The sequence below is a fragment of the Elephas maximus genome, chromosome 10 (assembly GCF_024166365.1).
Source record: "Elephas maximus indicus isolate mEleMax1 chromosome 10, mEleMax1 primary haplotype, whole genome shotgun sequence".
NCBI classification, from domain to species: Eukaryota; Metazoa; Chordata; class Mammalia; order Proboscidea; family Elephantidae; genus Elephas; species Elephas maximus.
The window spans coordinates 11,797,117-11,811,391 of NC_064828.1; the positions used below are offsets into that span (position 1 = coordinate 11,797,117).

The 14,275-nt window shown below is 42.4% G+C and overlaps 1 protein-coding gene across 4 annotated transcripts in view; it reads right to left on the reverse strand.

Moving 5' to 3' along the window:
• GOLM2 (golgi membrane protein 2) overlaps positions 1-2,692 on the reverse strand; it is a 103,722-nt gene extending 101,030 nt beyond the window's left edge. For all 4 annotated transcript variants that reach the window (XM_049897824.1, XM_049897827.1, XM_049897826.1 and 1 more), the window contains exon 1: positions 2,083-2,692. In XM_049897824.1, coding sequence (XP_049753781.1) covers positions 2,083-2,409 — 327 coding nt within the window. In that variant the 5' untranslated portion in view covers positions 2,410-2,692. The remainder of the gene's footprint in view (positions 1-2,082) is intronic.
• Positions 2,693-14,275: the final 11,583 nt, after the last annotated feature.

Here is a 14,275-nt window from a genome sequence, read left to right on the forward strand (position 1 = left end):
TGCTATTAGGCATTATGGACTCTAAGGATATACTACTTAGCATTTCCCTCCATGAAGGTTTTCCTTTTTCCTCCAGACCACCTATGAACATTTGCTGGAACAGATTCTGTTTAACACCGCTTTGAGAAATACTGCACTAAGGGGGAAGCCAAAAGCTCGAGAACAGAGCCCATTACTAGGTGGCTGGAGGGAGAAAAAAAACCCAACAAAGAAGATAGTGAAGAAGTAGAGAATCTGGACAGTTCAATATTATACAAGCAAGAAAAGAGACAGTTTTCGAAAAGCTAGAGACGATCAACAGGGCCAAACTACAGAGCGATTAAATAGATTGAGAATAGAAAATATTCTCTGTATTTGACTAGGAAGACTGTCACTTGTGACCTTCAAGAGAATAGCTTCAGAAAAGAGGAGGAAAGAAGGATGGAAGACAATAAAAAAAAAAAATTAGGATGGGAATGAAAAAAGAGGAAGTAGATGGAGTATTTATAGACTACCAATCATTATTAGCACTTAAATTATAAAATAAATTGTTGATTGAGAGAGAAGAGTATGTAGAGGAATTTAAAAATTTTAGAACAGGGGTTTATTTGAATACGGTTGAAGGTAAAATTGAACGAGACTGATAACAGTCCAGTGGGTAGAAGAAATGGAATCCGGCATATGAATTACTAGAAAAGACTTATCTTTCCTTTGAGATTGAAGAGAAGATTTTGAATAGTAATGCCTAACCATTCCAAGTATGACGATCTCATTTTAATACTCCAACTTTTCATGGATTTTTGCCTACTCCTACCCAGTTTTGCCATCTTCAGGGCTGAGTATAGTGTGCACAAATCTGCTGATTCCTTGCCCTTCTTAGAGGATGTCTGCATTGTGGTGAAGAGAAGGGTGCTATAGGGAAGCACTTACCTCTGGGCCACAATTTTGAAGAGAGCAGATGCAAGGTAAAGGCTGGTGACAATAGGGAAGTTGGAAGCTCATGGAAATTCTAATTTATAATGATTTATTATAAATGATTCTGATATAATTGGCAAAGTAAAAACTTGTAATTATAATAGTAACATACACGTACACACAAATACGAAGACTGATTACCAAGACGGGCATCTACTATCCCACTCAGAAATTTTCACAGCTCTGCTATTCCAACAGAAGTCGCGAGAGTCATGAACTATTAATATATCTCCAAATATGCTAGTGAAAACAAGCAGGTTTGGCTACAGTCCAGCTTTATACTTTTTCATTTTAAAACTTTGCATGGTTTTCCACCCGCATAACACACCAAACCTAAGGGTTACTTAAGCATACAAAATAAAAAACAAAAACACAGTGAAGGCAACTGACATGAGATTCTGTTGCTTAGAAAATATTTTTAGACTCTACTTATTTGGCTAATTTCCTTAACAATTCAAATTGAGTACATAATACGGATTAACTATGTCCAGGTCATAAGTGTGGCTCATAAATGGCTCCAGGGCTCACCTATCATAACACTTCTGTCACAAAAAAGGTAGTAATATCTGATTCTTTAATCATTTAATACATCACCCTATAGAGATTTAAGAAAAATCATATTACTTAAAAAAAATATGAGGTGGCCACCATAAGCACCGTAATGAGAAGGACGCTCCATGCTTTAAATAATGAAATAAATATTGATCCGTGTGCACGGAATAAAGATGAGACAACACCACCACACCAAGCCTGGCAGCCTCCAGATTTCTGGGTTTGCGAACGTAAGGCGGCCACATAGGCCAAGGGCTACTGCTGCCAGCTCAGCAGCTGAGCGTGGAGAAAAGGCGGCATCCGCACACAGTCCGTTCCTGAGAACCAGAATTTACGGCCAGTCTCGCCGGGCAGGAACTTGAGAATTTAGGAAAGGATGGTAGCGAAAAAATGGGAAAAGTCTGACGGAAACAGGGTTGCTGGGGATAAGGGATTCCTCCAGGGCTGCAATCCTGGAATGCATAAGGCAAGGGCTGGTGGGCTAGCCCGACCCCCGACCCCCGACCCCCGACCCCCGACCCCGGCCCGAAAGAAGCCAGCGGGTTAAGGGGGCTGAGGGCAAAGGGCTCGTCCTACCTTGTCATCCTCGCACCTCTTCCCCAGGCCCTCCCTGGCCTGCAGCCGGCTGCTCAGGCGGCCGTAGTCGGCCTCCCTCTGGTCGATCTGTTTCTTGTGCGAGTCCACCAAGAGCAGGAGGTCGGAATTGCGCTTCTCCAGGCGCCCGCGGGCCACCTCGGTGCGCTGGACCTGGCCCTGCAGCTCGGCCACCTCCTCCTGAAGCAGGACGTAGCGGGAGGAGATGCTCCAGTAGTTGAAGGCGAGGATGGCGATCACCACCAGCAGCACCGCCAGCACGAGCGACGGCAGGCGGCCGGCCCGCCGGTTGGCCCCGAACCCCACCATGGGGCCTCGCCGCCGACTCCTGCGGCCGGAGCTCGGGCCTCGGCTGCTGAGCCGCCCCGGGGACGCGGCCCCTAGGCCGGCCGGAGGAGGAGGCTGGCTGATGCGCCGCCGGCGAGCCGGAGAAGGGGGCGGGGCCGCGACGCCAGGCCCCTCCCCGCCCCCTCCACCAATCAGGCCAGAGCGCCTGCGGGAGGCTCTGAACCCGACCTTGCCCCGCCGGCGAGGACCAGGAGATCCCAGCGGCCGGCACCCCCGGCCCAGCACCGCGGGTGGGGGCGGGGAAAGGGCCGGAAGGGGGCGGGCGGACCGCTGGCCCCGCCCACCGGCTGTGTCCGGGTCGCCCAGGGGGCCATTGCCTAGTTTCCGCCGACGCCCCGTCTTCTCGCGAGAAAGTGGGCTTCGCCCCTCTTTTCAGCTTTATCTCGCGATGTTTATCTCTGTTGGGAAGGATGCTGGGTTAACTCTGGAGCTAGCGAGTGGTACCTGGGCCAGGTGACCTGCTCGATTCCCCTAATCTGAGGTCTAGGGAGTTCCTACCTGCTATCGCATTCGTGAAGTTTTTTCTATTTGAAGCCATCTGGTGCTGCGACGGCTTTGTAGGAGAAACAGTTGTTTGGCTGAGGCAAGAAGAGGCGACTAGAAGGATTTTGTAGTTGCCTCAGTAAAAGGGGGTTTTCTCGTTTGTGCTAACGACCCGGGGGAGGAGGAGTGAAACCATAATATAGCGGTGGTGCCCCAAACATAACAGAGAAAAGCAGGAGAAACTAAGCTTTATAACTGAAAAGGGTGGTGCCGTCCTGGTTTCCAAGGTTACCGCCTTCACGATTGGAAGGAGATTAAGAATGGCGAACTCCTGTTTTAAACGCGCTGCTGCTTGTTTCTTAAGCTGGGCTGCCACATACAAAGTCTAGAAGCTGCCCTCAATGAATGATAACTAACGTACCGTGGCGGACAGCGAGCATATTCTGGGTTAGAAATAACTACCTTGAATGTCTGTTTGCACACCTAGTCTCATCCTTTTAACAATACAGTTTTCCAATGAGGAATCCAAGGCACAAAGATGTTCAGAAACTTTCTCAAAGTCCCATATCGTGTTTGAGACAAAGTTAGGCTTAGGTCTAGATCCCTGGACTCTAAACCCTTTGTTTTTTGTATTACACCAGGTTAAATGTAGCAACGCTGGTATAACGCTGGTGTTCAGCGTAAACTAGTTACTCAGAGCAAGCACCGTCTCTTTTGTTACGTATTTCTTTTTTGCATCAAAATAAAATTATTGGCTCTAACCTGTTAACGGAGGGAATAGAGTTGCTTTATTTTTCAGACCTCAAGTTCAAGGACTTCCATGAGTATAAAACCTTAAGAAAGCAAAAACTTTGCTATTCCCATTTAAACCAGAGTAGTATGATTTTGAGGCAGGAAGACTTGTGATCTTCGAGCAATTATTCTAAGCTTCCTGACCATTTAAAAAACAAAGTTACTTGTCTAATGGTCCTAGAGCAGCCTGAAAGAATTATTACATCTTCGAAGAGCAATTATTTTTTCTCTCACAGGTACTATTGTTGTTGTTGTTAGGTGCTGTCGAGTCGGTTCCGACTCTGCGACCGCATGCACGACAGAACCACCCGGTCCTGCGCCATCCTTACTATCGTTGTTACGCTTGAGCTCATTGTTGCAGCCACTGTGCCAATCCACCTCGTTGAGGGTTGTCCACTTTTCGGGTGACCCTGTGCTCTGCCAAGCATGATGTCCTTCTCCAGGGACTGATCCCTCCTGACAACATGTCCAAATATGTAAGACGCAGTCTCACCATCCTTGCTTCTAAGGAGCATTCTGATTGTTACTTCTTCTAAGACAGATTCGTTCGTTCTTTTGGCAGCCCATGGTGTATTCAATATTCTTCGCCAGCACCACAATTCAAAGGCGTCAATTCTTCTTCGGTCTTCCCTATTCACTGTCCAGCTTTCACATGCATATGATGTGATTGAAAATACCATGGCTTAGGTCAGGCGCACCTTAGTCTTCAGGGTGACATCTTTGCTCTTCAACACTTTAAAGAGGTCCTTTGCAGCAGATTTACTCAATGCAATGTGTCTTTTGATTTCTTGACTGCTGCTTCCATGGCTGTTGATTGTGGATCCAAGTAAAATGAAATCCTTGACAACTTCAGTCTTTTCTCCGTTTATCATGATGTTGCTCATTGGTCCAGTTGTGAGGACTTTTGTTTCCTTTATGTTGAGGTGCAATCCTCACTGAAGGCTGTGGTCTTTGATCTTCATTAGTAAGTGCTTCAAGTCCACTTTCAGCAAGCAGGCTTGTGTCATCTGCATAACAGAGGTTGTTAATGAGTCTTCCTCCAATCCTGATGCCCTGTTCTTCATATAGTCCAGCTTCTCGTATTATTTGTTCAGCATACAGATTGAATAGGTATGGTGAAAGAAATACAACCCTGGCGCACACCTTTCCTGACTTTAGACCAACCAGCATCCCCTTGTTCTGTCTGAACAACTGCCTCTTGATCTATGTAAAGGTTTCTCATGAGCACAATTAAGTGTTCTGGAATTCCCATTCTTTGCAATGTTATCCATAATTTGTTATGATCCACACAGTCGAATGCCTTTGCATAATCAATAGAACACAGGTAAATACTATACAGATACTATGCAGAAAAATAAATACCACCAAAGTTATTAATATTTCATTTACATCAAACCAACTCCTTGCATCTGGCTTCGTAAGATCTGGGAAATCCCCACCACTCTCAGATGACAAGCTGCCTTTGGCAATGGGGCAAAAATGGGGAGTACCTAGTTAACTATAAAGAGCCTTCCCACCTCTCCTTTCCTCAACTTCATATCAGCCTTGCTTTGCTCATTAGTGGTTCAAAATTATCCTTTAAAGTGGTAGTAACTGCTTAAGATGTTACTCTTCCCAAGGGTGCTTTCATTTTTATGGGGGATTATGGCAGAATACTGTACAAAACACATTCACATACATTTCCTCATTAGATGATTAAAAGAATTATTTTGTACCATTATTCCATTTCACAGATGCAGAAGTAACTTGCCCAAAGTCATACATCTAGTAAGCGACAGGGTTGAAAACGTAAAGGCCAGTCCACTTTCCTCCACTCTTCTTCCGGGGGAAAAAAATCAAGCCATCTCTCCCTACTACTGAGACCAATCCAGATACCATCAGAACAATATAGAAGTGCTCTGGTGTAGGTAGTTCCGGGTTAGACATTAAACAAATTAAGGTAAAATTTAGTTTCAGATGATCAAGATTAAACATAACAGCAGTAAGTCTTGTTGATAGTAAATATGTGATGAGGATGGCCCTCTGTGATCTTCCTCCCAGAAATTTATGATCCCAGTCTACTTCTGAGAAAAATCCCAGGATTTTAGATAAATCTGAGTTGAGGGTCATTCTACAAAATATCTAAAAAAAAAACAGAAAAAAAAAAAAGACCCTCAAACCCATTTCTGTTGAGTCGATTCCAACTCTTAGAAACCCTATAGGACAGAGTAGAACTGCTTCCTAGGGTTTCCAAGGAGCAGCTGGTGGATTTGAACTGCTGGCCTTTTGGTTAGCAGCCATCGCTCTTGGCCATTGCACCACCAGGGCTCCGGAAAGACAATATAATCACAGGTAAATAGTGTTTTAAGATTTAACTGGGGAGTAAGCATCCATTAAAGAGTGGCAAGTGAGGTTGAATCATAGGAATTTTATGTATGGATGCAATCTTGCTTAAAAGCAAAAATTATATCATTTATTTCTCTTGTACAGTCCTTCCAACCCTTTCCCAAGCCCAAAACATTATTTGGCACATATTCTCTTCAATATATGTTGATTGATAAAAAGTTTGGTGTGCTGGAGTTGGGTAGACAGTGAATTATTTTGTAGCTTATGCCTCAATATTAGGATGTTAAGTAGGACTAGGTTAGGAAAGGTTGCAGTTCATAAAAGTAAAAAATACACAGATGTGTTGAGCAAGGTTCTTTCCATTGCAAGTGACAAAACCCGACCTAAACTAGTGTAAGCCAAAAAAAAAAAGATTAATTAGAAGGACTCTAGGATAGTTCACAGTAATACTGGAAGAGCAGCAGGGACTGGGGTACCTTCAGGGGACTCGATGCTCCAGGAATCTCTCACTTTTTCTGCCTCTCTCCTCTTCTTGGCTTTATTTCCTATTTCAGATAGTCCTTTTCCTAGTAGATAGGAAATGTAACCTCAATATCTCTAGAGTCACAGCCTGCCATTTCCACGATCTGAAAGGCAAGAGATGTCTGTCTTCTAGCTTTCAATACAGAAATTACCAGGGAATGACTTTGATTGTCCAAGCCTGATTGTGTGCCCATTACTTACATTCATCACTGTGGCCCAAGAGGTGAAGTATGATTGGCCCAGCATAGGACACTGCTTTGTGGCCAGTGGACAGACTATTATCAAGAAGCAGAAAGAGTGTTGAGTAGACCAGAACAAATAATGTTAGTTACAACTGAGTTTTCTTTTTCTTAAAATGTATTAATTGCCTCCCTTTCAATTAGGAACACTTAACTGGTGGATAAAGTCACGATGTTACAAGTTAGATTCCCCAAGAAACAGACTCTGAGTTAGAGGTTAGTAATAGGAGGCTCTCAGGACCACCACCTGTGGAAGGAAAGGAGGAAGGCAGTATGGACAAGAGGAGAAGTTGGGCTCCTATGCAGTCTCAGTGAGGGCCTTAGCCAACTCCGTGTGGAGCTCTGAAGCTGGAATAGCCTTCAGAGTTGTCCTGAGTTGAAGAGAAGTGCCCAGGTCTTTATAGTCTCACATCAACCAGGTTTTATAGTTAGGGGTGAAGGGCAAACAGGCTATGTGCTAACTCCCATCAGTTAGTAACAACACCTGGGTTAAAAAAGAATAAGACATCTAAAGCACACTAAAAATAAATAAGATTAAGAAAGTGTATCTGGGCTAAGGGAGAAAGAACATGATCGATTAGTAAATCTGCCATGGGCACAGGAGAGGAGTATGATGTCAACCAAGGGAGTGGATGCTGTAATGTGACACCCAGATCTTCTTTCAGGAATGAAAGCCCTATTCCCCCAGCCGCTGGGAGTGCTGCGAGCAGAGAGCCCTCAGCTGTGAGACTCTTTCACTTCAGAATTGCCTCAGCTGGAGAAGACTGCCTTGCCCAACAGCATGCCTCTTCCCATGGCAGCCCACATCCCATACTGGTCTAAAGAACACATGATTTTAAGTTACTTTCCCATGTCAAACACAATTCCTACAGTTGTATAATCCAAACCCAGTGCCGTGGAATCGATTCCGACTCATACAGTTGTATTGCAAGAGGAAATACATACTGTAGGGGTAATGTGGGCTCTGGACTAAGAGTTAAAAGTCTAGTTCTGCCTCTTATTAATGTTGTAATATCAGGCAAGGTAATTAGCTTCAGCAGTACTCAATTTTTCTCATTTCTAAAATGACATGTCAGTCAGGATTAAATTTGGCTACATATAACTGGGGAGGGGGGGATAAAAGCACCTAAACCGGGGAGGGTTTTCTTCTCTCTCACATAAAACAAGTTCAGAAGCAGGTCGTCCAGGGCTGGTATGGCAGGTTCCTCATGTTTACTTCAGTCATGACACTCTTGATCTAGGTAGCAGGAAGGAAGGAGGCACACCCTCCTCCAGCTTTTAAGACTTCTTCAAACACCCTGGTGGTGTAGTGGCTGAGTGCTATGGCTGCTAACCCAGAGGCTGGCAGTTCAAATCCCCCAGGCGCTCCTTGGAGACTCTATGGGGCAGTTCTACTCTGTCCTGAAGGGTCACTATGAGTCGGAATCGACTCGACAGCAGTGGGTTTGGTTTGGTTTTCAAGCATACGTTTCCACTTCTCATTTGAACTTACTCACACAGCCACTCCCAAAGACCAGGGAGGCAAAGAAATAGTCTTACTTTAGTACAGTGATGTCCCCAGTTGAGAATTCAAGTCTCTTAATAAAAATGGAACAAAAAGTGTTAGGAGTCTAACAGCAATCTCTGCCACAAATAAGCTTTTTTTTTTTAATGCTTGGAGCCCTGGTGATGCAGCAGTTAAGAGCTGGACTGCTGTCTTAGTTACCTAGTGCTGCTATAACAGAAATACCACAAGTGGATGGCTTCAACAAAGAGAAATTTATTTCTTCACAGTAAAGTAGGCTAAAAGTCCAAATTCAGGGTGTCAGCTCCAGGGGAAGACTTTCTCTCTCTGTCAGCCTTCTCATCAATCTTCCCCCAGACTAGGAGCTTCTCTGAGCAGGGACCGTGACTCCAAAGGATCCTGCACTCTGCTCCCTGCACTGCTTTCTTGGTGGTATGAAGTCTCCCCTCTCTTCTTCCCTTTCCTTTTTATCTCTTGAGGAATAAAAGGTGGTGCAGGCCACACCCCAGAGAAACTCCCTTTACATTGGATCAGGAACGGGACCTGGGTAAGGGTGTTACAATCCCACCCTAATCCTCTTTAACATAAAATTACAATCACAAAATGGAGGACAACCACACAATACTGGGAATCATGGCCTAACCAGATTGACAGGTATTTTGGGGGGACACAATTCAATCCATGACAGCTCCTAACCAAAAGGTCAGCAGTTTGAATTCACCAGCTGCTTCTTGGAAACCCTATGGGGTAGTTCTACTCTGTCCTGTAGAGTCTCTTTGAGTCAAAATCAACTCAACGGCAACAGGGCTTTTTTTGGTATAGTTATACGGATTAATTAAGTCGATACAGGTATAGTGTTTAGAACAGTGCCTGGCACTTAGCAAGTATTTGGTAAATGTTAACTGTTATCGCAGTGGTTCTCAATTTGTGGGGAGGGTGTGAAGCTAAAGAGGATCAATGAATCTATAATGTCACTAACCTTTGTTTATATATTGAATAAATGTCTACAAAATCTCACTCCGTTGAAGTCTGAGAAGTTATTGTAATGAATAAAAATCAAATTTACTTAAAATTACTATTGACTTTATAGTACCCTTTTTAATTATATGTTTTCTTAATCAACAGATATTAAAAGTACAATCACTATCATGTGGCTATATGTGCAGCTTTTTGACATTAAAAAAAGAAACTCTTATCATGGAAAGATTGGTAATCTCTGACCCATAGGACCACATTTTTAATAGGACTGTGAACCAGCCTCTATCAAACTCTCCAGGCTTATTTTTTCCTTATATCCCCTATGCCCTGGCTCTAAGAATGTCATATTTTCCATGCTATATTATATCTCTGAGACTTTTTTATCTATTCCATCATACCAGAGCGCTTCCCCAACTTCCTTCTTTCACTACCATTTATTCACATAGCATTTATTCATTACTAATAGCAATAGTTACAGGTTTCTCAGATACCCATATGATCACAATTACACTGTTAATATAATAGTCAATTGAGAAAATAGATAACAAAAATTTTATTATCAAGCGAGTAATCCTTTTAAATAAAAAACATTTTTTTTTGATTCATTATTATGGGATTGTTTTGTTGGAAGCCTACTTTATTCAAGGCCTTCTATCACTTAAATAATTAGTCAAGTATTTATTGAGTGTCTGCTGTGTGCCAGATAGTGTTGTAGGTGGCAGGAGGCAAGGGGATACAGCAGAGACAGAAAGGTCCTCCTGAAGTTTCCAATCCTTTCCTCCTTTACCAGTGCCCAGCCAGAGAACTATCGGTTTACCTTCTTTAACAAGTTTTTTGATGCCTCCCACATCCCTGCTGCTCCCAGGTGAAACTGATCACTATCTTCCTGGGTCTCCACTAGGTCCTCTAGATTTCTGTCATAGCAATTTATTTTGCTGTGAAGAGTCTGCCTCCTACGAGACTTTTTGTCGATGTTTTCCTGCAGGACCACATTGCTAGATTATATGGAGTAGTCTCTGGTTTTGTTTTGACTCTTCTCCTTTTCCAGTGACTGCTGGTTCTTTTCCTTTCCAGTTATTTTGGATTTGTCTGAAGTACTTTTTGAATACTCTCTTAACCATTTCATCCTTAATTTTTTTCTTGTAGCTTTGAACTGTGGACTTGTAGAACAGGAAGGGAATTTAGAGATTACCTAGTCTAAGAAGTAACGTGACTTGCTCAAAATTGTTCTATTCTACCAGTCAAAGGCAGACACCTAGATCAGAATCCAACCTTTCTTCAAAATCTAGCATAAATCGTCCCTCTCTGAGATATTCCTCACAGTTCCAGCTCAGCTCACATCTTTCTCTTCTGAATTTTGTACTTATTGTCTACAAACGGCATCATTGGAACAATAATCACAAATTATAATACTGCCTTACACTGTTCCTCACGCTTCCACGTTGATGTGTCTTGACTCTATAGCTAGCTGTAAACTCCGGAAAGACACGGATCTTCTCACATTTATTTTCTCTCTTCTTAGGAGGCAGCACAGTAGCTGGGAGATACTGAGTGTATGGAGTGGGCACCTAGTCAGTATTCAACAAATATTTTTTTGACCGATCCATCAGCACTTCTTATCTCCCTTTCCCAAACATGGGATGGGGTTCTTGTTCCTTAACATTTTGCTTCTATTTTCTTTGTTATTTTTCAAAACCAGACTTGGATTCCTGGCAACCAATGAAAAGATGGCCATGCCTCTGCACAGTCTGCTGCAATGTGTTTTTCTGGAGTTGGCAGAAAACCCAAGGTTTCTGCCCTATTTTTTGTTTTCTGCAGTGCAGTTCATCTAATCTCTAGCTCTTGGTGGTTTTCTCTGCTAGACATTGTTCTGTAGGGTGACCCAATTAAACGTGGCTGCATTTAATGTAGTGGGACTTTATGTGGGGCTGGTTTCAAATGATCATCCTGTAATTTTCCAAAACTTTATTTTTGGGATCCCTGGTACAGTGGACCTGCTGCAGATGCTAGCTTGCCATCAGAGTACATCCTCCTGCACTGAAGTTCAGGAAGAAGTCACAGCGAACAGCAGAGCTATTCACATGTCATATAGTGCCCTTAAGCAGATCCCAGTTTATCCATTGTCTGAGCTTTTTTTTTTTTAACCTACATAGTGTATTCACTAAATCTGTTCATTTCAGCAGGTGGTTTGTGTTGTCTTCAGCAGTTCAATCCCCTGATATAGATCAGGTAAACATGATGATGGATCGAACACACTTCACTGCCCTGTTCAGGTGCTATGTTCTAATTTGTCAGCAGCCTGGAGAAGCAGCACATTGCATCCCAAGACAGAGCAGAAGCCAAGGTTTGCAAAAGAGCACATTTCATAGCAGGATGGTATAGTAACTTTTGAAATAATAGCGTTTGAGAGCACCCCCTTATTAACATCATATTATTGTGCACAGTGTTCTTTCTTTTGGCATCCGAGCATTGCTAGGATTATTTAAAAACCACAAAAAAAATTATTGGCATTTTAAAGAAACTCTGTTTATTTTAGCACCCAAGTAACCCATCTCAAAGAGGAGACTAGATCACACTGCACACACACCGTGCTATATCAGACCTCCTGCCTTGGCGTACTTCGTTCCTCTTACCTAGGGTGTGCTCCGTCCTCATCCCCTAAGTTGTTTGAGAGCCAGTTTGAATGTCTCTTCCTGAACAATTTCTTCTCTGTGCCTCTCCTATACCTAATGTTTACATACCCTGTGCTATATTTGCTATTGTACAGTTATTAGTTTACATATTTATCACCCTGTTAGACCATGAGACCCTCAAAGACAAGAACCTGTCCCCCATTTCTCTTTTTATTCTCTAGCACTGAACTTGGCATATAATATGTTTGATAAATGAATGAAAATGATTTATTTCCCCTGAATGATACTTGGCTCACCTTAGTCTTTCTACCACATATGAGGAAAATCCCCAAAGTCTGAATTTTCTGTTTTTTTTTAATGGAAATAATGTAATAGTTTTTAAAGCTTATAAAAGTAACACATGCTTAAAGAAAAAAAATTAGATAATCAGAAAGGAAAAATAAAAAGTAAAAATCACGCATAATTCCCCCATCCAGGTATAACCACTACTAACATTTCAGTACAGATCTTTCCAGACTTTTTTCTATCTATAACCGTATGCACTCACAATAAAATAAAAAATGGGATATTATATATACCATTTTTAATCTACTTTTTTCACTTAAAATTGCATAGACAACTTTCTGTGTCAACAAGTTTTAGCACTACATATCCACTTTTAGTGACTACATAGAAATGTTTACTGTATTTAACCAGCCCCCTCAAGTTGGACGCTAAGTATTGTAGGTAGGTTCTTGTGGTTGTATGGAACAAAGACCCCTACCTCTCAAGATATATTTTTTTAAAAAGCAAAGAAGACCCGCTGAGATTGCTTCAAGGAAAAAGAGGGTGTGTAGACTAGCATTGGAACTAGCAGTCCATTCAGCAGAAAGCAAGCTCTAGAAACCTGCTGCTCTTTCTGACACTCTGTCTCTCCTCTTTCAACATGTCTCTCTAGTACCCTCTGCTTCCTCAGTTTTTACTTCCTTTTAGCTTCCACTTGCACATAGCTTTGGGTTGGCTTGATCCAAACTTTATATATGACACTCTTTTAGTTTCTGCCCTGCTTCTGTCTACCTCAGTCAGTAGAAGTTCAAATATTTTCATCTCACACCCAGTGGATGATCTTGGACACTCCATTTTGGGTCTCTTTGTGTAAAGACTAGAGAAAAAGTGACAATAGATGAGGATGAACACGTAAGTCAGGGCCAGATCATGTAGAGGCTCATAAGTCATATTAAGGGATCTGGATTTTACCCAAGAGCAATAGGAAGCCACCAAAAGTTTTTACGAAGGGGAGTGACATCGTTAGATTTATGATCTAGCTAAGTGTAACTGTGCCTCCAAGCAGTGGCATCACTAGGAGTACAGGGGGTTGTGTGGACCACACCAGGTGACACTGTCAGAGGGGGTGACACCAAATGACTGTCTATAAAATTTTTTGCAGTATTTTGGTGAAAATTAATTATTTTTAATAAAAATATCCCTGTAGTTAGTTATAACAACAAATAAATTTTTCATATGCCCAGTTTATGTGTATCAATATACCTATAAGGCTAAAACTCTATGCTAATTTACTTTTTGAAAAAAAATTTTTTTTATTATGTTTTAGAGGAAAGTTTACAAGTTAGTTTCTCTTTAAATGATTAATACACATTTTTGTTTTGTGACATTGGTTGCCAGCCCCATCATGTGTCAACATTCTCCCCTTCTCGACCTTGGGTTCCCCATTTTCGTTCATCCAGCTTTCCTGTCCCCTCCTACCTTCTCATCCTTGCCCCTGGGCTGCTTTACCCATTTAGTCTCATATACATGGTTGAACTACATGTGTTATTCTCTGTTTTACAGGCCTGTCTAATCTTTGGCTGAAGGAAGAACCTCAGGAGTGACTTCAGTACTGAGTTAAAAGGGTGTTCAGGGGCCATACTCTTGGGGTTTCCTCAGTCTCCTTCAGGCCAGTAAGTCTGTGTGTGTGTGTGTGTGGGTGTGGGTGTGGGTGTGTGCGTGTATGAGTTAGAATTTTGTTCTACATTTTTCTTCAGTTCTGTCTGGGACCCTCTATTGTCATCCCTGTCAGAGCAGTCAGTGGTGGTAGCCGGGCACCATCTAGTTGTGCTGAGCTCATTCTGGTAGTGTGTATGGTAGTTGTGGTCCATTAGTCCTTTGAACTAACCTTTCCATTGTGTCTTTGGTTTTCCTCATTCTCCCTTGTTCCAAACAGGGCTTTTTGAACTTTCTAACGCAATCCAGTCAGAGCAGTTATTATTACCCAATTACAATGATGCTTCAAATCAAGTGGTTTCATCTACACACACTACAAGCTTGTGCTGTTGTTTTCATTGCTGCCAGTGTTTTTATAGTTGCCGATTTTG